The sequence below is a fragment of the Euprymna scolopes genome, chromosome 21 (genome assembly GCF_053919585.1).
Source record: "Euprymna scolopes isolate OS-2025 chromosome 21, ASM5391958v1, whole genome shotgun sequence".
Taxonomy (NCBI): domain Eukaryota; kingdom Metazoa; phylum Mollusca; class Cephalopoda; order Sepiida; family Sepiolidae; genus Euprymna; species Euprymna scolopes.
In genome coordinates, this window is record NC_136502.1 from 39,345,464 (window position 1) to 39,372,497 (window position 27,034).

General features: G+C 32.7%; 1 protein-coding gene across 7 annotated transcripts in view; it reads right to left on the reverse strand.

Moving 5' to 3' along the window:
* Positions 1 to 27,034, reverse strand: part of LOC145242133 (regulator of G-protein signaling 12-like) — a 190,755-nt gene that overhangs the window by 11,600 nt on the left and 152,121 nt on the right. For 6 of the 7 annotated variants that reach the window (XM_080105058.1, XM_080105061.1, XM_080105062.1 and 3 more), the window contains 3 exons: positions 26,328 to 26,525; positions 21,725 to 21,815; positions 4,276 to 4,430 (listed from right to left, as the gene is read on the reverse strand). In XM_080105058.1, coding sequence (XP_079961184.1) covers positions 4,276 to 4,430; positions 21,725 to 21,815; positions 26,328 to 26,525 — 444 coding nt within the window. The remainder of the gene's footprint in view (positions 1 to 4,275; positions 4,431 to 21,724; positions 21,816 to 26,327; positions 26,526 to 27,034) is intronic. The other variant, XM_080105064.1, reaches the window with a different exon arrangement.

The following is a 27,034-nucleotide window of genomic DNA, read 5'->3' on the forward strand; positions in this document are numbered from 1 at the left end:
ATATTTAATTATAGAGTTTTTATTTTTTACGATTATCATAAAAACGCATGTTAACTATATAGATATTTTCTCAAACATAAAAACATGTATGAGGAATGATCTATAGATTTTAGTTTCATGATTAGTTTAAAATTAATGAGTATTTATTTTATCATTACAAAATTAATAAGTACTTATTTTATCATTACAAAATTAATAAGTACTTATTTTATCATTACAAAATTAATAAGTACTTATTTTATCATTACAAAATTAATGAGTATTTATTTTATCATTACAAAATTAATAAGTACTTATTTTATCATTACAAAATTAATAAGTACTTATTTTATCATTACAAAATTAATGAGTATTTATTTTATCATTACAAAATTAATGAGTATTTATTTTATCATTACAAAATTAATAAGTATTTATTTTATCATTACAAAATTAATAAGTATTTATTTTATCATTACAAAATTAATGAGTATTTATTTTATCATTACAAAATTAATGAGTATTTATTTTATCATTACAAAATTAATAAGTATTTATTTTATCATTACAAAATTAATGAGTATTTATTTTATCATTACAAAATTAATAAGTATTTATTTTATCATTACAAAATTAATGAGTATTTATTTTATCATTACAAAATTAATAAGTATTTATTTTATCATTACAAAATTAATGAGTATTTATTTTATCATTACAAAATTAATAAGTATTTATTTTATCATTACAAAATTAATGAGTATTTATTTTATCATTACAAAATTAATAAGTATTTATTTTATCATTACAAAATTAATGAGTATTTATTTTATCATTACAAAATTAATAAGTACTTATTTTATCATTACTACCAGCAGTGGAAGATTTTAAATGAAATCAAATAAAAACAATTAAAAGAATCAGTTTTGGCATCGGAAAATAGGCACAAATTTTTCTAATACTGATTCTGATATCCCCAAAAGTTCTAATTTTTCTGAATCATGATTCTGATGAATCATCCCAACACTTTTATATATATATATATATATATATATATATATATATATATATATATAAGCGAAAATGTATCTATGTGTGTATGTTTGTGTGTCTGCTAGAAACTTTTGACCGACGGAACAAAAATTCACAAACTTGGTCTCATATGAAAGCCCCACCCTCCAGACGACAAATATCGAAAAATTGGCCCAAAAGGACCATTAGAAGTGCGTCAACTGATCGATTTTCTGCAGAGGGGGGGGGGCCCAAAAAAGTGACATTTTAATGTTAAACATTACATATTTTTAAATCGATTTATAACTGCCCCCCAAAATACAGGTGCCAACTCTTCTACATAAAGTATACACAGGGCCGTTTATTTTGGGTCAACTTGTATTTAAAACCCGCTGAGTCATGTCATGTGATCTTGACGTCAGCAAGCTGTAATGGCAGTCTAAATTTAAAAAACATTGTTGTTATCGGTAAAATAAAATTTAACCCTCACACAAGCTAAACTATGAACTTCTACACTACGACGTTACCAAAGTTATTAGCACGTTAAAAATAGCTAGATACGATAGTTAAATGAAAAATAACAAGCCAAAAATGTGAAGTAAAAAAAAAATATGCTACAAAAAATATTAACGATCAAAGTTTTTACAAAAAAACAAACCCAGACGCCATTTTCTTTTTTAGTAACACTCTTTAGAGTAAGGAAGACAAAGTGTGTGAGAGAGAGAGAGAGAGAGAGACGCAAACAGAGAGAGAGAGAAAGAGAGAGAGATGCAAACAGAGAGAGAGAGAGAGGGACGCAAACAGAGGGAGAGAGAGAGAGAGAGACGCAAACAGAGAGAGAGAGAGAGAGAGAGATGCAAACAGAGAGAGAGAGAGAGAGAGAGAGATGCAAACAGAGAGAGAGAGAGAGAGAGAGAGATGCAAACAGAGAGAGAGAGAGAGAGAGAGAGAAAGAGGGACGCAAACAGAGAGAGAGAGAGAGAAACGTTAACTTTTTCACCCCGAAATTAACAATTTTCGCCGGGGGGAAGGGGGGGGTCAACAACGCATGCGTCAGATGACGTCATGACCTGATTTACTTTAAATAGTTGAAAAACCGAACAAATTTCATATACGTCGCTTTAGCTCAGGTAGTTAAGGCCTTGGTTCATTATCTAAACGTTTTGGGTTCGAATCGTGGTGTGAGATGTTTTTTTTTTTTCGATTTTTAAACTTAAATATTGAACCCTGTATTATTTAAGCCATTTTTCACGTAACGTTCGTTTTCCTGTTTTTTTTTTTTTTACTTCGCTTATTCTTAGCGACACCCCAAAACACCCGGGTACCCACCGATTTTTTAATTTTAATATTGAAGCCATTTTTCACGTGTTCGTTTTTCTGTTTTCATCGTTCGTTTGCCTTACGTTAGTTTTTTTTTTTTTTTTATGTTTTGATTACCCCACCCCCACCCTCCGCTTAATTAAAATGTTATTTTCTTTTCTTACTTCGCTTATAACAATGCTTACATCGTCATCATCGTCGTCGTAACGCTCAACGACTTTCAAACATCTTTCACTTATTCACTTATAACAATGCTTCATTCTGGCTGGCCGATTTTATTTTCAAACTTCACCTCAGAGCTTCGGCTTCGATCCTACCCCCCTACCCCACGGTTTCTTTTTTATTTAACACCACACACACCTACAAACACCTGGGCAACGCCGGGTACCCCTCGCTAGTCTATAAATATAAAAGCGAAAATGTGTGTATGTATGTTTGTGTGTGTGTTTGTATGTCTCGCAAAAACTTTCCACACGGGTCACGGATTTTCGCCAGATCGGTATCATTTTAAACTTCCAACCTTCGCCTGACAAATATCGAAAAATTGGCTCGTGGTGTGAGATGTCTTTTTTTATTTTCGATTTTTAAAATTTTAATATTGAAGCAGGGTTATTTAAGCCATTTTTCACATGTTTTTCAGATTTTTTAACGTTCGATTTTCTGTTTTAGGTTTCCATTAACACACCCCCACCCCTGCCCACCCACACACACTCAAAAACACCCGGGCAACACTGGGTACCCCCCCGAAGCAGGGTTATTTCAGCCATTTTTCACGTGTTTTTTTTTTTTAACGTTCGTTTTTCTGTTTCGCGTTTTCTTTATCGTTCATTTGCCTTACGTTAGTTTTTTTTACTTCGCTTATTCTTATGTTTTGATTAACACCCCCATCCCCTCCACCCCCGCCTGAGCACACACACACCTCCAAACACCCAGGCAACGCCGGGTACCCCCCGCTAGTATATATATAAAAGTGACCTTGTCGTTCTGAGGAATCAGTTTTTACCCCACTCCTGTTAATTTTTTTTTTTTTTTTAAACTTGATGAGAATTTGGACGTGTAAAATGAATTCAATCTGGTTTTTAGCCAGTAAAAATAGTTGCTCAGGGGTCAAAATTGAAAAAAATTAGAACTCGGCAGGCATAAGTCGACTTGAAGTGCTCTTCTGCACATGCACAAATATACAATATAAATATAGATTTAATAACATTATATTTTTAACTTTTTATATGCATATGGATGTGGTTCCGAAGGTAACAGATAAGGCTGGAAAGCTTTATGTTTTGGTTTAGATTATCGCTGTCATATTTTTCTTCTTTTTTTTATGTTAGAAATTTTTACTATAAAAATCACTATTATATATTGGATATAATAATCGATAATAATAAGTATGAAATTTGCATAAATTGTCATATTTAAGTGTATCTTACTACCACGCAATGCCTGCGAGTAAAAGAAAAAAAAAAGTGATTTTAATCTTTTTTTTTTTCTTTAAAAGATTAAAATCACTTTTTTTTAAAAGTGATTTTAATCTTTTAAAAGAAAAATATTATTTTAATCTTTTGAAAGAAAAATATTATTTTGATCTTAAAAAAAAAATAATTTTAATCTTTTAAAAGAAAAAAAAATTTTTTTTAATCTTTTACAAGAAAAAAAATTTTTTTTAATCTTTTACAAGAAAAAAAAATTTTTTTAATCTTTTACAAGAAAAATTATTTTTAATCTTTTAAAAGAAAAAAGTGATTTTAATCTTTCAAAAAAAAAGTGATATAACATTATTTGGTTTTCTAAATTTTCCAATTAAACTTAAAAACAATTCAATAAAAAATATAAATAAGCTAACAAAAACTAATGCAACAAGCTGTTGATAAACAAATATCAAAAGAAAAATTAGGAGAAAAGATGATTAGGTAAACATGCTGCGACGATACGCACACAAAAACACACAGGCGGAGTGATTCTTCTTACCTGAGACGTTTTACGATGATGGATGCTCAGGCCAGTGTTGGCTAAGGGTTGGGCGGATTCAGATTTTCCATGCATAAGATCTTCAAAAACCTTGTTAGTAATTTCTTCAAGTGACGTTGCTGCTGAAATTGTCGCCCCCGTCGCATTGCCTGGGGCTATAGGGATAACAGGGTTATTTTGGGGGTTTTCAACGGGTAAAGTTAGGATGCATTAACAAAACTGATCATAACATTTTTGACATTCTTTGTGGCTAAAGGCAAGCGGAAAAGCAACAACGTGCATCAGGTACAAAGTGGTGCTGCAATTATTTGCAGCGGAGATCGCAACAGCTGAAATTCTTGTGATATGAATGATTTTGAGATAAGCAAAAAGGGACTAAGAGGAATATAATGGAAAGTACAGGTCTGAAAGTGAATGGTGCCAAGACCAAAGTGACAGTCAGTGGTTATAGTGTTGAAAAGCTCCCAAAAGAAGAGGAAAGCTCCCCTGCTCAGTTTGTGGAAAGAGAGTCTGGTGCATCTAAATTTTCGTGCTACTTGTAAGCAATGGGGTGTTGATGATATATGACTAGCCTCTCAAACAGTAGAAATTCTATTGTTAAGTCAAAGACTTTGAGAAATGCTATGCAGAGTAAATGTTACCAAGAGCAAAGTGATAATCAATGCTTGTAATGTTGGAAAGCCTCAGAAAGACAAAAGTGTATATATAGATGTGTGTGTGTGCATGGAAATACGTTTTTTCAATTTTATTTCACCTTTTATTCATACCAACCCTTTAATTTATGAAGCTCGAGGTAATTACAGAGCATACAACAAATAAATGACAAAAGTTTATGTTCCATATATTTTTTCTTCTGATGAGTTAAGGGTAAAATAAATTCATTGATTGATATAATAATTAAATGAATGATTTTGCACCATGAAACAGGTGTTGTCAAGAATTGTGCATGTCAACATACTTGAAAGAATAAATGGTAAGATGGTCAACATCTTGACATTTTGAATATAGACTTTATATATATATATATGTGTGTGTGTGTGTGTGTGTCTTGGAAGTTTTTAACCTTTAAAACTATACAAAAAAAATATATTATTTTTTATCATTCGTTAGAAAACTGTTTAGTCAGTAAGTCATTCAATCACCTGCAATCACTGCATCAACTTGCTCTCTCGAACTCACTATAGTACCAGTAATAATTTATTTTTTAATGGATCATCAGTTGTTTCCCATGAAATACTGTTTCGGGGATATATAGTAATGAAATCAAAGGGATGTAGTGTTTACCTTATATATGCAATGGTAAACTTCAAACTAATATAAATAAACAATATTTATATATAGATAATTTAATCCCAACTGAATAAAAAAGCTCAATACGCAATAGAGAGTAGAGCTTATTATAAGAGAAAGAAAATTAAAACTGTAAGTTGAACTTTACAATCAAAATTTGTTGTTCGACTGAATACTGTAAAAAACAATTTACAAAGTCCTTATTCCGCGGAGTTTCAAAGAATGCTATTCTTCTTATTCTTCTCATCAGAGAACATAAAGAAATCAGCAAATTATATTTGTAGCAATGCTAGAATTTGCTAGTTATAACATTAAGTGAAACCGCAATTTATTGTAGTCATAAATTGCCAAGAAAAGAAATGAAAAAATGTTAGATATGTAAAAAAAAAAAATAAATAAATAAAATAAAAACAAACCGCGCATAATATTTCATGCAAGCTGAAATATTATGCGCGTTTTTTTTTCATATTTTCTCGGAATTAAAGAATGTTTTAGCATATATTTAATAATACAGCGATAGATAGTGGAATACTGCAAAATGGAACCTATTATGCAAGGTATTAATCTAATACCTTGCATAATAGGTTCCATCTTGACGTGTACCACTCTCTATCGTTGTATTATTAAATATATGCTAAAACATTCTTTAATTCTGGGATTTTTGTTTCTCTATCTCCTGATTCTTTTGTCTAGAATGGTTTGGTTGTTTTGTAGAGTAAAATTGTTTTTTTTATTTATTTTTGTTTTTGCAGAACATGATTGAGTTTATCAAAGGCAAATGAAAGATACAATAGCATCAATATTTGGTGCATTTTAGGTCAGGAAGCAAGAGTTTTCAGACAACTTGATCTGGTAACTCCATGTGTCTGGGATACTTTCCCCAGCTGTTTTAACTTTCTTGTTCTGTCTATTATATATTTTTTTAACCCTATTAACTACTGGCCCTTTCACAAAAAAAAAAAAAAGAAAATAACATAAAATTTTTTTAAAAAATGAATAAAAATAAAAAATTCCTGGTTAGAACCCTAAACTGCATACATTGTTGAGGCTCTAATTCAGAGGCTTTAAGGAGTGTGCGTTCATCCCTTATTCGCCATTACTCTCAAGTCCACAGTGCTATAAAGTGCTATTACCTATTAGAGCCCTATCTATGGGTTACACAGAAACTAACGTCTGCAGAACCTGTGATGTAATGAATAAAATCTCCTTTTTTTTTTTTTTTTTTTTTACATAGGCATCACCACATTATCAAGGCCAAGAGGCCACTCAAGGATAAGGGTTAAAGAGTGTACAGTAGAAATTGGACATTATAGTAATCATTAGTAATGAAAATTTGGTAAAGTTGATAACTTATATGGAACGGCTCATAATATTTTGATTGGAGAAATTCCCCTCTGGACCAAAGAACTGTAGTTTTGCAACAACAGATGCCACATACAAATTTATTATGTCTACACTATTAGCCACTATCTTATATAACTTTAGAACAACATTTTAGACACATTTAGTTGTTATAATAAAATCCTACATTTCATCCTAGGAGCAACATCATCAAAACGACAAAACGAGAGCATGCTACACCCATGGATTTAATAAAAGGTTCCATTCGAAATTCTGTACAGATTCCCAAGTTTGACAGAAAAAATTCCTAAGTTCGACAAGACACACCTGAAGATAGTCAGAGGTTACATCGGCTGAAACGTTGCGAGACTAAAACTCAAGATGAGGACAGTAATACAAATAATAGAAAAATTAATTAATAAATTATTTTTATTTTACAAAATACACGTCTTCAAAACAACTGAATCTACAAATCATACACCAAACTTATATGCAGTTTTGGCAGAAAATGCTCCACTTATTCTTGATCCTCATTTTTAAAATAGTGTTTACAATGAAGCATCAAATGCCATTTTGGGAATCTTTAATATGACAGCTCAAGGACTGAACCAGAGTCTCCCAATCCATTAATGAAATCTCAGTGCATGTGCAGTATGATGGGATTTGAATAAAATGCATTTTAGGTAAAATAAACACAATTATGTAAGTAGATGCCATATTGACATTAGTAAGTAGAAGATTTTTTTTTTTTTTTTTTTTACACAATGATCACCACCTATCAAGGCCCGGAAGCCACTCAGGGATAAGGGTTACTGCAAGTACATTACGTTAGTGTGGAGATTTGATGAAGTGTTTACTTAAGGGGGTGGTTCATTAGGAATTTGTTAACATTGGACTTGAAGACAACCAAGTTGTAGTCCGGTGGGAAGCAGGCAGACGGAACAGAGTTCCACAGGCGTGCACTTCTAAGAAAGAAGCTTTGTTCATGGAATCCGCGTTTTGATTTAGGCACAGATATAGAGTGGGAGAAATTTTTCACAGTGGATTCAGCTAGACGGGTGTTTTTCGTGAAAGATTGACGAGGAGGGACCAGAGATTGGAGTTCAGACGAGCACTGTCATGGAAATAACGATAAAACAAGGATAGGCTCGCAACGTCTCTTCTGTGGGAGAGAGGTTGCAGGGAAGAGAAAAGGGCATCCCCCACTAAGCCACGAAGTCTATTTTGTACTCTGTCAAGGCAGGATAGGCTGTTTTTAGCAGCTCCTGCCCAGATATGGCAACAGTATTCCATCCTTGGACGTACTTGGCTTTTATATAGATAGAGAATTGCATCAGTAGTGAGATATCTTCTGGAGCGGTAGAAGGATCCCACCATCTTTCCAGCGACCTTGGCAACAGACTTGATGTACGTGTTCCATTTCAGATCAGGAGTATCAGATTTGATAGAATTATCTTTTACAAAAAAAAAAAAAAAAATCTTAGATATTAGCAGTTCCCATTTTCTATTTTGAAATAGGGATTTGTCAAAATAATAGCTTGCAGTTACCTCCTCATGTATTTTAAGAACTCTTTCACATTAACCAAAATGATTTTTTTTTTTTTATAACACGTTCACCCCTAGCAAGGCATATCGCCACTTGGATGTAAGGATCTACTATTTGGGACCATGCCTAGGAAAGACTAACAAGATGTTGATTTACATTACATTTAAACTTCTGCATACCAGTGCAGTCAGGGAAGCAGGTAGCAGGAAGGGAATTCCAAAGTCTAGCTGTTTGAGGGAAGAAACTATTAGAGTAGAAAGCTTTCTGGCATTTAGAGACACCGACATCAGTGAAGGTGTGAGATTTTGTTGCTAAGCGGGTTTGTCGAGTTTGATAAAACTATAATTTGATAAATTGTATTTTTGCTTATAATTATTTTTTATGCAATCATTTTTCATAATTTTTACAAATTTCGACATAACAAGCAAGTACATAATATAAGAATAGATACCCTGTAACAGGAGACAAGGATTGGCGCACATTTCAAGTGACACCGGTGATTTGACCTTGACATTGGCGTTGGTTGTTTGTAAACATGTCAAAAAGCAGACATGCTAGAATGTTCGCGAGCAATGTTTTTTAAAAATATATTTACAGAATTTTTTAATAAAACTAATAATAATAATAATAATTATAATAAAAACAAATAAAAAATAAATAAAAAGAATGAGGTATATTAATTAAAAAAATATAAAAACCGATGTTATAACTGATCTCTATAAAAAAAAAATATATATTTTTTAACAACTTTTAAATAAAATTATTTAAACAAACTTTTTAATGGCAGAAATAAATATAAAATAACTGACTTGTTTGGATTTTTGCAAATGTTTCGCACTTTTTTGCGATCAAGATTGATTTTTATGTACAGTGTGTTTTTTTTTTTTTTGTGTGCATTTTTAATACAATTCAAATTTATTTAAAATCTGATGTATGTTGGCGGTCAGTGAAGAAGAAATCCTTCTAGACCGAGGCAATTGTTATGCATAATAAAATCACAAGTATAAGCAACAAGTATAAACAATCGAGATTTAAAAATAGATTATTTTATTCACATATCTTTTTATAACTTTTATTTTTATAACTTTTATTTTTGTAACTTTTATTTTTGTAACTTTTATTTTTGTAACTTTTATTTTTGTAACTTTTATTTTTGTAACTTTTATTTTTGTAAAAGATGAAATGTAGTATCACAGGGCACATATTTTTTAAAACTTTTATTTTTATTAAAAAAAAAAAACTTGCTATTTGCTTGCTTATCCACAAGGGCAAATTAAATACAAGTAAACTTTTAATGTAACGAAACACAACATTTCAACAACATATATTTAAATATTGTGTGCAGAAATTCTTAGTTATAACGTCGGTTTTGTAATTAATGTAGCTCATTCTTTTCATCTATTTATTATTATTGTTTTATTAAAAAGTTTTGTAAATATATTTAAAAAAAAAAAAACGCATTCAGAAAGACACCCATATATTTAAATATATTTTGTTTAAATACGTTCATTTTCTTACTCACATTAAAAAGTTTTGTGTAAATAGAAAAAAAGTTTGTTTTTTTTAATCCTTAAAAGTTTTGTAAATATTTAATATCAAAAAACAGTTTTGTAAATATATATTTTTTCTTTTAAATCTTAAAAAGTTTTGTAAATATATTTTTAAAAAATCTTGCTCGCGAACATTCAACCACGTCTGCTATTTGACGTGTTTACAAGCACAATGCTGTTGTGTCAATGTCAAGGTCGAATCACTGGTGTGACTTAAAATGTGCACCAATCATTGTCTTCTGCTATGGGGTATCAATTCTTTACTTGTTACATAGTTTTTACATAAAATGCATTTTTTGAAAATCTTATTATATTGCACAAGCAATGAAATCTCCAACTATTATGACAATAATATTTGGTTCTGTCAGTGTCTGTATTTAGTTTTTTCCTTTTTTTGGTACTTCTACACTATTGGAACGAGATTTTGTATTCGATAAAAGTGAGTTTTTAGATAAAAAAACAATGGTTTCAACTGATTATTTTTGTCAATTCTAATAAGTTACAATGGTAGCTTCCAAATTATGCAATCGAAATAACCTGAATATTACTGAATTATTATAAAAAAAAAAAACAACAACTTTAATCATGGTAGCCGGTGAAAAATTGCTGCCATCTTGTTTAAATCGAAACAGAAAATTACCTCCCTTTTTGAAACTCTCCTGTATCTTACGATCGTTTTCATCAAATTCTATTTTTTAAATTTTTTTTTTAATAAATAATTTTCTGCCTTATCGATTTTTGTAATTTTTGGATATCGTCATCTTAAAAATATGAGGAATACGTAGATGCCATTGTTTTCATATGAAATTTAGTATTACGATCAGAAATCTCGTCCCAATAGTGTAGAAGCGCCCCCCCTTTTTTTTCATTCATTTTAGTTTTATTTTAGTACCATATAATCGAATTAGCAGATTGTATATAAGGTGTGTGTACACAGTGTGATGATGCGTATAAAAGTGAAGCCGAGCCAATCATGATTAAGAACATGCATTGCATAGTGAGAAATAATACGAGGACGATACATGCGAGCAGTATCAAAAGGGATATGTGTGCAGAACAAGAGACTTTGATTGTTGCGCCATGTTGGAAGAATGTATGAGAGTCTTTGGCTTAAAAAATGTAGAACAGTTGAGGCAGCAGGGTCAGTTCACAGTTCCAAAGAAAACATGAACAGAAGTGATAAAAACAGATTTTAGAGAACCAGGGACAAATAAAAGTCCGTATTATTTGGATTCGTCGGATTACTGTTCATCATCTTGAGTGTTTCGGTCGATGTAACCTCCGACCTTCTCCAGGTGTATCTTATCGAACTCGGGAATGTTTCTGTCGAACTCAGGGAAACGTGAAAATCACCCTCAAGATGAGAGTAGTAGTCCGAAGAATCCAAATAATACATACAATAACCAATCCTCATCTACAAAATTCAGAAACATCAAATAAAAATCCAATCAAAGATAAGTTACTTTGGAAGTCAATTTCTTAAAGACATCTAACGCATGCCAGCATGTAAAACAAACTTTAAAGTTGTGGTGGTGGTGGTGGTGGTGGTGGTGGTGGTGGTGTTGATGATGATAATGATGATGATGATGATGTATCCATAAAATTAAAGACCTTGATTTAAGTAGGAAATGAAAAAAAAAAAGATGTAATAGAGAAAAACTCTGGTAATGTTTAAAGGTCGTGGCAAGAGAAGAATGCGATAAAAATTCTGTATGGGCATTAAAAATGATTTGATGTTGTTGTTAAATATTATTAAATTCAGGACAAGATCACAGTGTAGTATCTGTTCTGATGCTACACTTCACCTTTTCAGTCCTCGGTCAGTGGAGGAGTAATCCTTCATGACTGAGACAGTTTTTATTTCTATTCCTATCCAGAGTGCCCCGTTTTGGGGAGTTGGATTTTCTCCACATTAAAAACCGACCTTGTGTCTAACTCTGCCCTCGTAGGGAGGCAAGTAAACAGGAAAACAAAAATTATTAGTCTATTATTATTATTATTATAATTATTATTATTATTATTATAATTATTATTATTACTATTATTATTATTATTATTATAATTATTATAATTATTATTATTATTATTATAATTATTATTATAATTATTATTATTATTATAATTATTATAATTATTATTATAATTATTATAATTATTATTATAATTATTATAATTATTATTATAATTATTATAATAATTATTATAATTATTATTATAATTATTATTATTATTATTATTATAATTATTATTATTATAATTATTATTATTATAATTATTATTATTATTATTATTATAATTATTATTATAATTATTATTATAATTATTATTATAATTATTATTATTATAATTATTATTATTATTATTATAATTATTATTATTATTATTATTATTATTATAATTATTATTATTATTATAATTATTATTATAATTATTATTATTATTATTATTATTATTATAATTATTATTATTATTATTATTATAATTATTATTATTATTACTGAATACAAAATGTAAAGGATGAAACAAAATGCTCAACGATTCATCTGTTCCGTGGGTTTTATTCAAAGGATTTTAAGTTTGAACATAATTATGTCTTTCAGCTGTTTTCAAATGTGAAGTATTGCCTTTTAGTTTCCAGTTAGTGTTGGGTAATATTTTTTTTTTTTTTTTTTTTACAAGGTGGTCACCACTTATCAAGGCTCGGAAGCCACTCAGGGATAAGGGTTATTGCATGTGCAGTATGTTAGTTATTATACATATTATCGATAAATATTATTAATAAATATTATTAATAATTATCATTAATAATTATCATTAATAAATATTATTAATAATTATCATTAACAAATATTATTAATAAATATCATTAATAATTATCATTAATAAATATCATTAATAAATATTATTAATAAATATTATTAATAAATATCATTAATAAATATTATTAATAAATATTATTAATAAATATTAATAAATATTGTTAATAAATATTATTAATAAATATCATTAATAATTATTATTAACAAATATTATTTATAATATTATTAATAATTATCATTAATAATTATCATTAATAAATAGCATTAATAAATATCATTAATAAATATCATTAATAAATATCATTAATAAATATCATTAATAATTATCATTAATAATTATCATTAATAAATATCATTAATAAATATCATTAATAAATATTATTAATAAATATTATTAAATGAGGAATTATTTCCAATAAAAATACAAATTTTATTTTTAGATAAACAACACATCAGATCAAATTCGGTGACCATTTTATTTTAATTTATCTTATTCATATAATGTTGACACATTTCAAACATACTTTTCTCAATTTTACATGCATAATACTAAATGCATTTTAACTGGAAATGATTCCCTAAATACTAATATATAACCAAAAAAAATACATAAAACCTTTTGTAACCTATACAGAATTTTTTTGTTTTTCTCTAGCCATGACTTTTAAACATTACGAAAAGTTTTTACATAATTCACCTCAGCAAGAAGATTTTTTTTTTCTTGGAAACCAGTGTTATAGGACACGGTTATTTGGCAAAGGGGGTGGAGATGGGGGTGGGGAGAATGTCTGGGGCACAAACAAGCTTATTAAGTTTGACATTCGACGTGACTAAAAAGGCAAGCAAAAAGGCTGCAAAGTGCATCCGGTTACAATCAAGAATGCAGTTTGCTGTTGCTGCTTGCAGCGGAAACTACTAAGGAAGACAGTATTTTCTGCTGAACCCTCAGAATCCGTTAAAAAAGCAAAAATTAAAAAAAAAAAAAACAATCGTGTGGCTGGGTCAAATTCAAAAATACATCAAATGATTGAAATGATTAAATAACTAAGCAAAACTTCTAACATATAAAGTAAAGTTTCTTTATCATTTCTTTGTCATCGATAGCTTTTTTCCTACAAAATCAATATTTGGTTCTGGTTCATCATATTTTTTTTTTTTTATATATATATATATATATATATATATATATATATTTTTTTGTTCATCCAAAACAAGACATATTACCGCTAAAGCTTAAGAAGCTACTGTGATAGAGGCTAGATTTAAAGTGTGCATGCTTGTATGTGTGTTTGTGTATAACCAAGGTAGGGAGTTGGGCAACAAGATGTTTGTTGGCATTACATTTAAATTTCTTTTATTATGATGCATATCACTAAATGATGATAAAACAAAGACAGTTGAGTATTCATAACTGAAACTTGATGGACAAGCCAGACACAGACTAAAGTTTGTTGTATGAAATATGGTTGGATTGAGGGAAGGATTTTGAATTTTATTATTTTTACTTTAATTCATCCCAAACAAGGTATATTGCCACTGATGTATAAGGGCTACTATGTAAGGGACAATATTTATAGGCAAATAGGCAAAGGGGGGGGGGCATGAGCGGGGAGTTGAGCTACAAAATGTTTGTTCACATTACATTCAAATTTCTTTTATGAGTAGGATACAAAAGTACAACTAGGACAGTTTTAAAACCGGATTTCAGGAACTCAGGAATTTACTTGTACAAAGCTAGCCACATGCAATGCCGAAAATTACTTAACAATTATTTGGATTCTTCGAACTACTGCTCTCACCTTGAGTGTCAAGGACTCTTGGCGCAATGTTTAGAATACTTGGAAAAATTCAGTTATAAAAGTAACATTTTTCTGAAGGCTGAAGGTTCAATCCCCAGTGTGGGTGACAGAGAATACAACTGTGAATTACTTAACATCTTTACAAAAAAGGGGGGAGGGGGAATATAAGTGTGTATATAAAAAGCTACTTCTCTTTGATTGAAACAAAAAGTATTTTGGAATAAAATAAACTAAAAATAAAAATGGCATGATTTATAAAAAGAAATGCAAAATACAAATTACTAGGAGCAAAGTGTATTTGTTCTCATACCTCCAAACATTGTGAAATTTCCCCCAACTTTCAAAGTATTTTAAAGGTTTTTTTAGGGAGCATAATACGGATGCAACTTCTCATTTGAAACTTTTAAATATTTCAGATTTGCATTAAATTTGATTCATAGTAATTTGACAATAAAATTTTTTTTTATTCCAATGATTCTTTAATATGGATTTCATCCTGCAAGATCAACTGCTGATGTGCTGACCATAATATCAACTCATTTCTTAGAGAGGGCTTTGTTTCTATAGAAACAACTGACAGGCCTTCGATAGATCTAATTGGGCATAGGATTGCTTAAAAAATTAGTTAGCTATCAAATAAAATAAGAGAAATCTATAAACATTGGCACTTTGACTAGGATCAATGTGCAGTGTCTGTTTTGATACTACGCTCAATCTTTTCTGTCCTAAATCAGTGGAAGAGAAATACTTTGTGACGGATGCAATATAAATTTTAGTCTCGATCTGTAATGCCTCGCTCCCTCCCTTTTGGGTAGCTGGATTTTACCTAGATTTTATCGACATTCAAAACAAACATTATGTCTGATTCTACCCTAGTAAAGAGGTAAGTAATGAGGTACTGAGTTTCTGAACAAGCTTAGATAATTCATCTGTTGTCATGGCATTCCAGAGCAAATTCAAATCTGATCAGATCTATAATGTTTTTGCATTTATAAATTTAGGCAAGGCACTTTTTTTCTCCAACTGGGCAGCCATACAAGTGTTTCTTCTATTGTTTTTTTCCTTTCTGCTTTCCTTTTGCCTCTCTTTCTCTCCAATTCTTTTTTTTTCTTTTTCTTCTTCACTGACCACATAACTTGTTTCTCTGTTGGTCAATATATTTTACTACTAGACTTCATGAAAGAAAACAAATGTAGAAAAACAAATGTGTGACATCTTCCTCATTCTTATCATATATTTATGTTTTAACTTGTCTCAAGCACAAAGCAGACATGCCCCCAAATAATTAGCTGACTACATAAACACACATTTATTTTTTTATTTATTTATTTTTTTTAATTTCATTTCCACCCCAAACAAGGCACAGTGCCACTTTTATGTAATAGGCTACTATCAGGGACATAAGTTGCAGGGATACTATGTAGGGAGTTGAGTAGCAAGAATTCTGTTCACATTACACTTGAACTTCTGCATGTCAGTACAGTTAAGAAAGTAGGAACCTGGAAGGGAATTCCAAAGTCTAGTAGTTCTGGCGAAGAAACTATTAAAGTAGAAGGCTTTCTTACATCTAGAGATCTCTATTGAGTAGGGGTGGGACTTTGCTGTTTGTTGGGGGCATTTACGTCGAGGGAGTACAACGGCTTGTAGTTTCATTGGAGCATCCACCACTAAAATACTTGTAAAACAGGCAGAGGGATGCAACATTTCATCAATAGAACAGAGATTGAAGCTTCAATGACAGTTGGTGACTCTTTTTGAATCCTGTCCGGGAGTGAGAGACTAGTAGCAGATGCACCAGCCCAAATATGACAACAATACTCCATACATGGGCGAATAGTGTCCTTGTAGAGGTACAGGATACTTTCAGACATAAGTAACTTTCTACCATGGTAGAGACAGCCCATCTTCTTCACAGCAGCTTTGGAAATGCTCTCCATGTATCTGTTCAAACTCATGTTCCCTGAGCACGTTAAGACGAGGAGTTTGAACGAAGTATTTTCAGGTAATGTATCTTTAGCCACAGCTATTTGTGGTTGAGAATGTTTCTTGTAATTATTGAAGGAAACAACCTTAGTCTTGGCAGCATTAAACATTACCATCCATTTTTGTCCCCATTTCACTACAGATTGGAGGTCTTCCTCTAGGTTTTCCGCCATTGCTTCGGATATGTGTTTATTTAAGAATGGTGCAAGTTATCTACATTAATAAACTTTCTCATCCGCATCCAAATGATTTTCCCTACAAAGAATATGGCGACAACTTTATATAAACTTCAGTTTGTTTGTGTTACCAACTAACTTTCCGCTTTTCTTTTATATCGTAAGTTTCTTAAAACGTGACTAGCTAAAGTTCAGAATAAAATCACGCTTTTCTTTTAACGGTCAATTTAAAAAAACATCTTTTGAACGCTGTTAACTTAAATTCCTCACTTCAGTTTACATTTTGGAGACGGACGTGTTTTTGTTGAGATAAGTGATTTCAATTTTAATCATACTTTTTATTTTTAGATTCAAATATTAATAACTCCATTTTATTTCAGTATTTAATTTATGTATTTCTGTTTTATTAAATGCTAGCTTTTTTTTCTCGTCCATAAATGTTTATTTATCTACCGAGTTGATTGCAAAAATAGATTACGAAATTGTACTCATTCTTAGTTCGTGAGAGGGGAATCTATCATCATACTTTCCCTTAAACACGTCTGTTGGACTTTTATTAAGTACAATACTTAATAATTTTTTTTTTTTTTTAATGGAGAGTAGAAAACGCATTGTGGATGCATTATCGGCAGCTCCTGTTACTCTTGCTTCTTCTTATTTGTCCCTTAGTTCTCATTTTTAAATGAGTGATTTTTCTGACAAAGGGAGAAGAAAAAGCTGTTTTCTAGGTTGGCAGTATTTTGTGTGAACAGTTGGCTGAGATGGCGGAAATTTTCTGTTTCTATGTCTATCCTTGTAGCCATGTCACTAGTAAGGGTGCTGGAGGTAAACGTTTTGTCTGGGCTGACGTTATCCGCCTGATAGTTAGTGACCCGAACCTTGGATTAACTACTAAGGAGGCTGTCCTATCAGCAGGTGCAAAGTACTGGGGCTGCTGTATTGCCATTTGGTGAATGGATTCTGGACCATGCAGTAGCTTCTGGTGGGGCCTCTCGATGCCATACTAGTGGGTGATTGTTACGGCTTTACCTTATTAGCTACAAATAAAAAAAAACATTCTTCGTTTCTTTTTCTCTCCTAGTTTCCCCTCTCTGTCCTGCTCTAAGTAAATCTGACGACCTAGTCCACAAATTCCAAAATTTCATCATGACAAGTTTCAAGAAAAAATACACGATTAAACCCGGTTCTCCAACTTCCAACGTAGAACCCTACTACCATGTTTCCTTCTCCAACATCAGGGGTCTACGTTCTAACCTTCCAGAGGTTGAAACCCAATTACAGGAGACTAAACCAGACCTTATATTTTTAAGTGAAACTGGCATTGGACAGGCTATTTTCCTAGAAGAGTTCGCAATTAAAGGATACTCTAACTTAACTTCTAAATCTGACCCCCAAGATCGCCATGGGCATGGAATATGTGCCTATATTAAAGATAGCTTTCCATGTGGGAGGGACATCTCCAGGGAAGATCCTAACTTACCCTATATGTGCTTCCAGGTTGCTTTAGTTCACACTACGGCATTTATATTTACTCTCTATCGCCCCCATAACAGCGGAGTTACTATCTTTCAAAGCATATCTGAGAAAATTGACCAAGTCTTATCTGCTTATCCTTCAGCTAAAATTCACGTATGTGGTGACTTCAATGTTCACGTCGAATGGTTGACCTACTCTAACAAGACCGATGATGAGGGGAGGTTGTCATGATTTCTCCATTGCCTATGACCTCACTCAGATTGTTCAGGAACCCACCCGTGTGCCCGACAATGACAGCCAGTATGCGAGCCTACTAGACCTTTTTCTCACAACTTGCCCTGAACTATGTTCAGTTTCTGTTCTGTCGCCTCTTGGCTCTTCCGACCACTCTGTTGTATCAATTAAGATAAAAATGAAATGTAATAAGTCCCCAGACGTACCTCTCCATCATACAGTATATCGATACACTAAGGCTGACTGGGATAGCTTCCGTACATTTATATCTGATCTACCTCTGCATTCCATGTTTAAAAAGGATGTGTCCTCTATAGTATTAGACCTGACGGAATGGTTAATTGTAGGTATTGACCGTTTCATACCCTCGAAAAAGTTTCAGCAAAAACCTAACAGCCAGCCATGGTTCTCTCCAGAATGTGCTGCTTCCATTGCGCACAGAAATCACTTTTTCCACTGTTTCCAACGTAATAGATGTATGGAAACTAAAGCCGCTTTCAGGACTGCCAGCAACCATTGTAAGAAAGTAATAAAGAATGCAAGAGAGTTGTACGCTCAATCTGTTAAGTCCAAAGTAGCTGAGCAGCGGCTTGGTTCCCACCGGTTTTGGCAAATAGCAAACAGAATCCTGAACAGAAGCGTGTGCTCCATCCCAACTATTATCAATGGACCTGAGGTAATCTCGTCAGCATCAGACAACGCCAAACTCTTTGTCAAGAACTTTGCAGCTAATTCTACCCTTTGCGATCAAGGCTGCCAACCCCCAATATTTCCTCCTGTATCAGAAAACACGCTATGTGATATACGTATATCTGTACGTGATGTTGCCAAGCTAATCAAAAACCTTGATTCCAGTAAAGCAACTGGCCCTGACGGTATTCCAATTATAGTACTCAAAAAACTTCAACCTGAACTAGCGCTCATACTTACAAAACTGTTTAAACGTTGTCTTAAGGAGAATAGTTTCCCATCTCCCTGGAAAATTTCATCAGTATGCCCTGTATTTAAGAATTCAGGTGATCGCTCATCCCCCTCTCAGTACAGACCAATAAGTCTTCTGTGCGTCATGAGTAAGTTGCTGGAATCTGTGTTAAATATAGAAGTAATCAACCATCTCAACAAAAACAACCTTCTTAGTGACACTCAATATGGTTTCCGTTCTGCAAGATTTACAGCAGATGTGCTTACAGTTATATCTCATAGGATTAGCAAATCTCTCGACGGAGGCAACCTTTCTAGGGCAATTTCTCTTGACATATCTAAGGTCTTTGATAGGGTATGGCATAAAGGTTTACTTCATAAGATCTCTAGCTATGGTATTGCTGGAAATGTCTTCTCAATTATTAAATCATTTCTTTCTGATAGGTTCATAAGAGTAGTAGTTGAGGGGCAAAAATCAGAAGCTCACAGTATTAATGCCAGTGTCCCTCAGGGGTCCATCCTGGGCCCAACTCTTTTCCTGATCTACATTAATGATCTTCCAAATCACATCCTTACATCATTTGTAGACATTTATGCTGACGACACTACCATTTATGGTAGCACATCTAAGACAGTAAACGACCAAGTTCTCTCCAATTCTCTCTCCTCTGATCTTGAGCACGTAGTACAATGGGGTAAGGAGTGGCTGGTTACTTTTAATGCATCTAAAACCAAGCTTCTCTCTTTACATCATCAACATTCTGATCCACATCTGGCATCAATTGAAATGAATGGCTCTCGTCTTCAGGAGGCCTCAAGTTTTGACAAGCTTCTTGGCTTGACCATTACTCCTGATCTTAAATGGAACACGTATATCAAATCTGTTGCCAAGGCCGCTGGAAAAATGGTGGGATCTTTCTATTGATCCGGTAGATATCTCACTGCTGATGCTATTCTCTATCTATATGAGCCAGGTATGTCCAAGGATGGAATACTGTTGCCACATCTGGGCAGGAGCTGCTAGAAAGGACTTGTCCTGCCTTGATAGAGTTCAAAATAGACTTCGTAGTCTCGTAGGAGATGTCCTTTTCTCTTCGCTGCAACCTCTATCTCACAGAAGAGATGTTGCGAGTTTGTCTCTGATGTATCGTTATTTTCATGGAAAGTGTTCGACTGAGCTTCAATCTATGGTCCCCCCCTCGCCAAACTTTCACAAGAAACACTCGTCTAGCTGTAAACACTATCAATAATTCCCCCCACTCTTTATCTGTGCCTAAACCTAAACGTAGATTCCATGAACAAAGCTTCTTTCTTATAACTGCACGCCTGTGGAATTGTCTTCCGTTTTCCTGCTTTCCGGCTGACTACAATATGGTTGTCTTCAAGTCTAACGTAAATAAGTTCTTGATGAACCGTTCCATATAAGTTATCAAATTTACCAAATTTTCATTACTAATGATTACCAAATTGTCCAATTTCTACTGTACACTCTTTAACCCTTATCCTTGAGTGGCCTCTTGGCCTTGATAATGTGGTGATGCCTATGTAAAAAAAAAAAAAAAAAAAAAGTCTATTATTATACGGCATAATCATGTTGACTACATTGGTTCCTGTTAGATCACTGAAGTTAAGCAACGCTGAGCCTGGTCAGTAATAAAATGGGTGACCATTTGGGAATCCCAGGTGCTATATGTGCTCTCTGCTTATCTCGGCATTGTTTCGAGTTGTCCTGGACTTCTCCTTGCCACTGGATACAAACAGTGCCGATTCAAGAGAGGTGTGGTTGGCGATTGCGCAACTCTTGCCTCATGATATACGCACAACCACCCTTACAGGGGGTATCCATTGTCTTTCGAGACTGAACGGAGGCATTTTTTATTTATATTTTGTTAAAGAGATCTTCTGAGTTGGAATCGTAATAGTATTTCTTTCGATTTGAAATAAAGTCAACACACTCCAGTAATATGATTAACGGTGATTTTATCTTGGCATGTTGTGAATAAGGGGGAGGGGGAGTCAGCACCTTCCAGTAGGTACAGGTGTGTTAAACAAGTGTAGCTCATGTGTAATTAATTTAATATAACTTTTTTCTACTTTTAGTATGCTATTCTCCAATGATTGGTTTGGATACTTTGTAGTTTATACAAACTTCAGTAAGTGAAAATATAACAATATGGAGGCAAGAAACACACAGACACATAAGAAAAGGGTCACACAACTTTATATATAGATATTTTAAGTTCTGTATTTATGAAAATAAACAAATCAAAAATAAAAATCAGTGGGAGAGAAAGTTCAAAATATCATCACTTACTGAATACATCTTCTCGTGATAGCACACAAATGTGGGCGTCATGAATGGTGGAAACTGGCATTTGAAGATCTAACGCGTCCTGCTGCCCATTCTGCAATCACAGTAGAAACAAAAACAACAAACATAAGTTGTTAGTATTTAGTCAAAAATCACAAACTAACATTTTTAATAACAAACGAAAGCTTTTATAAATAGATGTGGGCATTTATACGTGCTGGTTATTTACATGCTTTCTACTTCTTTTTATGAAGAAAGCGACGTTTGCTGAGAGCTTTCATACATGTTTTTATTTGGAGAGAATTTACTCAGGTGAATATTATCTTAGGTAAGTTATTTACTTCTTAAACTTGACTTTCTAAATTAATGAAATGAGTGATGCAGATGGACTAACATCAAACATTCACCTTAGACGAATAAAACTCTTTTGATGAAGAAAGACAAGACGTTTGCCGAGTTTTATTCAAGGTTTTATTTTGAGAGAATGAACTTAGGAGAGAGAGAGAGAGAGAGAGAGAGAGAGAGAGAGAGAGAGAGAGAGAGATTAATGTTATCTTAGGTACTCACTAGCAGGCCATCCGGCATTGCCTGGTCATAAAATAGATATAAATATTATATTTTAATTCATACAGAAATTGAGACATGTGCATGCAAGTATTATGTGTTTTTCTAAATAGTTCACTTCTTGTAAGTAAAAACAAAACAAAAAAATAATACTTGGGCTGAGATTGAAACCAAAACCTAGAGAAAGTTAAGTATGACAACCATTAGGCTGGCTTGACATGATTTTTAAAATGTGTTTTCAAACCTCCTTATAATAAATCTGTCATGTGCATTCATGGAACAGTTAGCAAACAGATCAACATCCGATGACTTCCATGTACCAATTTTTCAATATTGACCCCTTAGCAGCCCTTTTCCGGATAAAAACTGATTAAAATGTTTTCCCCGTGTTTGAATATCCTATATACCAAATTTCAAGTCTGTAGATTAAAAATCCATTGAGTATATAGGTTGAGAAGTGTCCACACACACACACACACACACACACAAATTTTCACTTTTATAGATTTACTTCCTAAACTTTACTTTCTAACTTACTGAAATGAGTGACACACACAGACAAACATCAAACTAACATTCGCCTTAGGTTACGAGTTTCCTACATTAGTGGCTATGTCTCATTCATATGGCTTCCCAGAGAGACTGATTTGAAAACCTTAGTTCTATTTTTGTCTGCAAACATGACATCATTTGTCATCGTCTCTGTTTTGTCTACGGTGTTTGACCTTTGCCCCCTGCCTCAACTGTATGTCACTTGTTTTTCATTCAACCCTGGGAACGATTCTGAATTATCATGCACTCAGTGTAACCCTTGTCAAAATTCATACTAGCTAACTTATTCGCTACTGACATAGGTCCCTAATATGTAAGAAAAAGTCAGCCACCCCTTTACCTACCAAAAGATTCTAAATCACAAGCAATCTTGGTGGCACAACTTGAATGTTCCATGTATCTATACCAATTAAGCCACATAGAATGCTCCAGTGGTGCCACCAAATAGTGGAATAAATACATAGAAGACATTGACAAGTCTGGTGCAAAGAAAGCGAGCTCCTTCTAACAAATTAAGAAAACTTCTCACACTTGTCAGTATCCCCTATAAAGCTATCAATCGCTTATGCATGGAGTATTGTTGCCATATCTGGGCTGGTGCATCAATTACGAGTCGCTTCCTCTTGGACACGGTGCAAAAAAAAAAATAAAAAATAAATAAAAAAGAGTAATCGTACTGTCTACCAAGCTCAAGCCTCTGTTGCATCATTACAATGTTGCATTCCTGTGCTTGTTTTACAAGTACTTCTCCAGCAAACATACTACACTTGTACTTCGACAGCGTAAATACATTTGACCAACTCGACTAGCAACAAAATCTCGCCCCTTCAATAGAAACCTTTCTATTCTAATAGCTTTTTTCCTCAAACCACTTGTCTATGAAATTCCCTATCTGCTCCCTGTTTCCCCAACTATACCAACATGCAGAAATTTATACCAATGCTGATAGATATCACACTGTTTACCAAGCTTTAGCCCCCTGTCCCATCGCTATAATGCTACATCGAACAAACACTTCAATGGAATGCGCTTTAATGAATTTGCTGTAATTGTGCTCTCCTTAATGTAAATCCCCACAAAAAATCTGACAATCAGCAAAATTCCACCTCTTCACTGTAGAATGATGTTAGAATGCTTTCTACTCTAAAGATTATTTTCTCAAACTGTTTGCATTTGGAAGTCACTCCATGCTTCTTGTTTCCCTAAATGTACCAACATGAAGAAATTTAAATGTAATGTCAACAAACATCTCACTACACAACTCCCCACAGAGGATGCCCTTTATAAATTTGACTCCTAATTCACAGTAACCCCTTACATCTCAGTGACAGTGTTCTTTATTTGAATAGAAGTAAAACGAGTGAAGCATGCATGGTCCCCCGTGTTCACAGTGAACAAGGCATAAAAAAGAAAATGACTAAGTTCAGAATTTGCCTCCCCTCCCCCATTTAGCTCAAAAAGTCCCCAGGGGACGTCAAATCCTGGTGAAAATGAACAAACTGTGCAGCTTTAGGCCTTAACATATGTAAATTTTAGTTCTGCACCATGCAAAAAAAAAAAAAAAAAAACTAAGTCCATCATCCCCCCCCCATTTAGCTCCAAAAAGTCCCCAAGGCCTTAACATATTTAAATTTGAGTTTGGCACCATGCAAAACTACTAAATAGACATACACCGAAAATTTTGGACAAATATGGTAAAATAGTCCCAAAAATGGAGTGTTTTTATTAGCCCTAAAAGAGCCCGTGGGGCACACCTAAGAGTTATCGCGAAGTATAGAAAAACAAAATTATATAGAAATCAGTTAGTTGCAACTCTCCAGAAATTTTTATAAAATTCCAAGACATCAATTTATTTTTATTAAGCACAAAAGTGTCAATTTTAGCCATTTTAACTGGAAAGGCACCCTAGGGGGGCAACCGGAGTTTTCCCGGAAAACTCGTTCTGTTACTTTTTTACTCGTATCTTGTTTAGTATTTGTGCAAAATTTAAATAATTTCAAGGCGTAGTTATTGAGAAAAGTGTGGACAGATGAACAGCCAAGAGTGAATTTACAGTTCCATCCTCCTTCTGTTGTGGGACCAAAAATGTGAGAATTAAGTAAAAATATTTTGGAGAAATAAAAATCCTAAAACTGAGTTCATTTAATATGACCACCTTGATGATTAGATTATCATTGTTTTTTTTTAACGTCTATTTTACATGCTGGCATGTGTTGGACAGCTTTCCACTCTAACAGCTTTTCCCTGGTAAAGTTAAACTTCCTGCTCATTGTTTCCCCAGACTGTACCAATATGCAGACATTTAAATGTAATGTGAACAAACACCTTACTGTACAACTCCCCATTTAGGATGCACTCTTTAAATTTAGTCTCCAATAACAGTAGTATGTCTCAGAGGCAATATGCGTTGCTTGCAATGAATAAAAGTAAAGGGGAAAAAATTAAAATGCAAGGCGTTTAACGTGCAATCAGTTTTATCATATTTTGTCTATCTTCCATGGATAAGAGTTGAAATAGCCGTAAAGCAAGGGGAGATAACCCAGTGTATCATTTAATCAAGTAATTACGAACGGTGGATTAGAAAAATGTGAAAAAACTACTTTTTATTTTTAATTAAAGTTCTACTCTGTAATTTTTCCTAATTTTTGGTTGGTTGTTTTGTTTTATGGCATATTAACTATTTTTGGGGTTATCTATTGCCGAATCCAGTAATTTCAGAAAAAGTTTATTCATTTCAAGTTCTTTATATCTTGAAATATTTTATTCATGTTGTTTGGTTTAATTGTTTCGTAGACAAAAATTGTTTTTGTCTTTGACTTTGCAGAATTTGATTAAGTTTTACAAAGGGAAAGAAATAAAAACAATAACCTCAATGCTGGATGCATTTTTAGTCAGGAAACCATCATCTTCAGACAGCCTGATCCAGTAGCACCAGATGTCCTAATAGGTATAATCACTCTGGGTCAAAATTGAACTTGGAGCAATGGTAACTAAGGGGAAACTCCACATTCCCTATACTCCCAAATGGGATGGCTTTTAAGGTTTATCCAGGACCTCTAATTTTTGGTGTAAATACCTATTTTTGTCTGATACGTAAGCATACCAAAGAGCTTTTATTTGAAAATGTGTTTTTCACCTGTGCCTCTATCTGTATAAGCACCAAAATGTTTTAGCTGCAAGATGTTCAAAAAGTAATCAGAGTCTATCTTTAAATGAAAAAAAAAAAAAAAAATAGGTTAAAGTAGTTTGGTCAAAGTATTGCTTGATGTGTATATAAGAAGAAACCTAAGTTTATAGAAGGCAGAACAATGCAAAGGTGTGATGGATAGACTGAAACTGACACAACTAAAGATATAATTGTGGAGCCAGCTATGCAGTTTCATTTTTATTAATAATTAATGTATATATGTATAACCATATATATATATATATATATATATATATATGTTTTTGGTTTTTTTTTTAAACGGAACAAAAAAATGCAACTCACCAACTGAAGATCAACGCAATCAATTTTGTAACCATATTTTTGTAAGATTGGACGGAACACATCATAAATCGTCTTATTTGGTTTTGCTTTCACGCCAATTACTTTCTCGCTAGAAATTTCAACATGAAAGAAAGCTCTTCGTTCAACATTCACTTCTTTGGATCCCAAAGTTGACATATCCTCGGAAAGGTCGAGGGGCTAGAATAAAACGAAAGAGAAAAATAGATACAAAATGATATCAAGAATAAAGACATAAAAATAAGATGACAGCCGTTTTGTAATATTTATCAGTTGTAAAAAAACTGGTATAAGAAATAAATTTTTTTAAATATCTATGAATTTGAATTTAAAAGTTTGAAATTTAAGAAAGCTAAAGCAGTATGTGCCTTTTTTTTTTCTTGGCACTTCTACGGAATTGGGACAAGATGGAGTTTTCAGATAAAAACAATGGTTTCAACTGATTTTTTTGTCAATTCTAACAAGCTACAATGGTAGCTTCCAAATTATGCAGTCGAAATTACCTGAATATTACCGAATTATTAAACAAAACAACTTTAATCATGTTAGCAGGTGAAAAATTGCTGCCATTTTGTTAAAATCAAAATGGAAAATAACCTCCCTTTCGAATTCTCCTGTGTTTTACGATCGTTTTCATGAAATTCTATTTTTATTTTCTTTAATAAATAATTTTCTACCTAATCAATTTT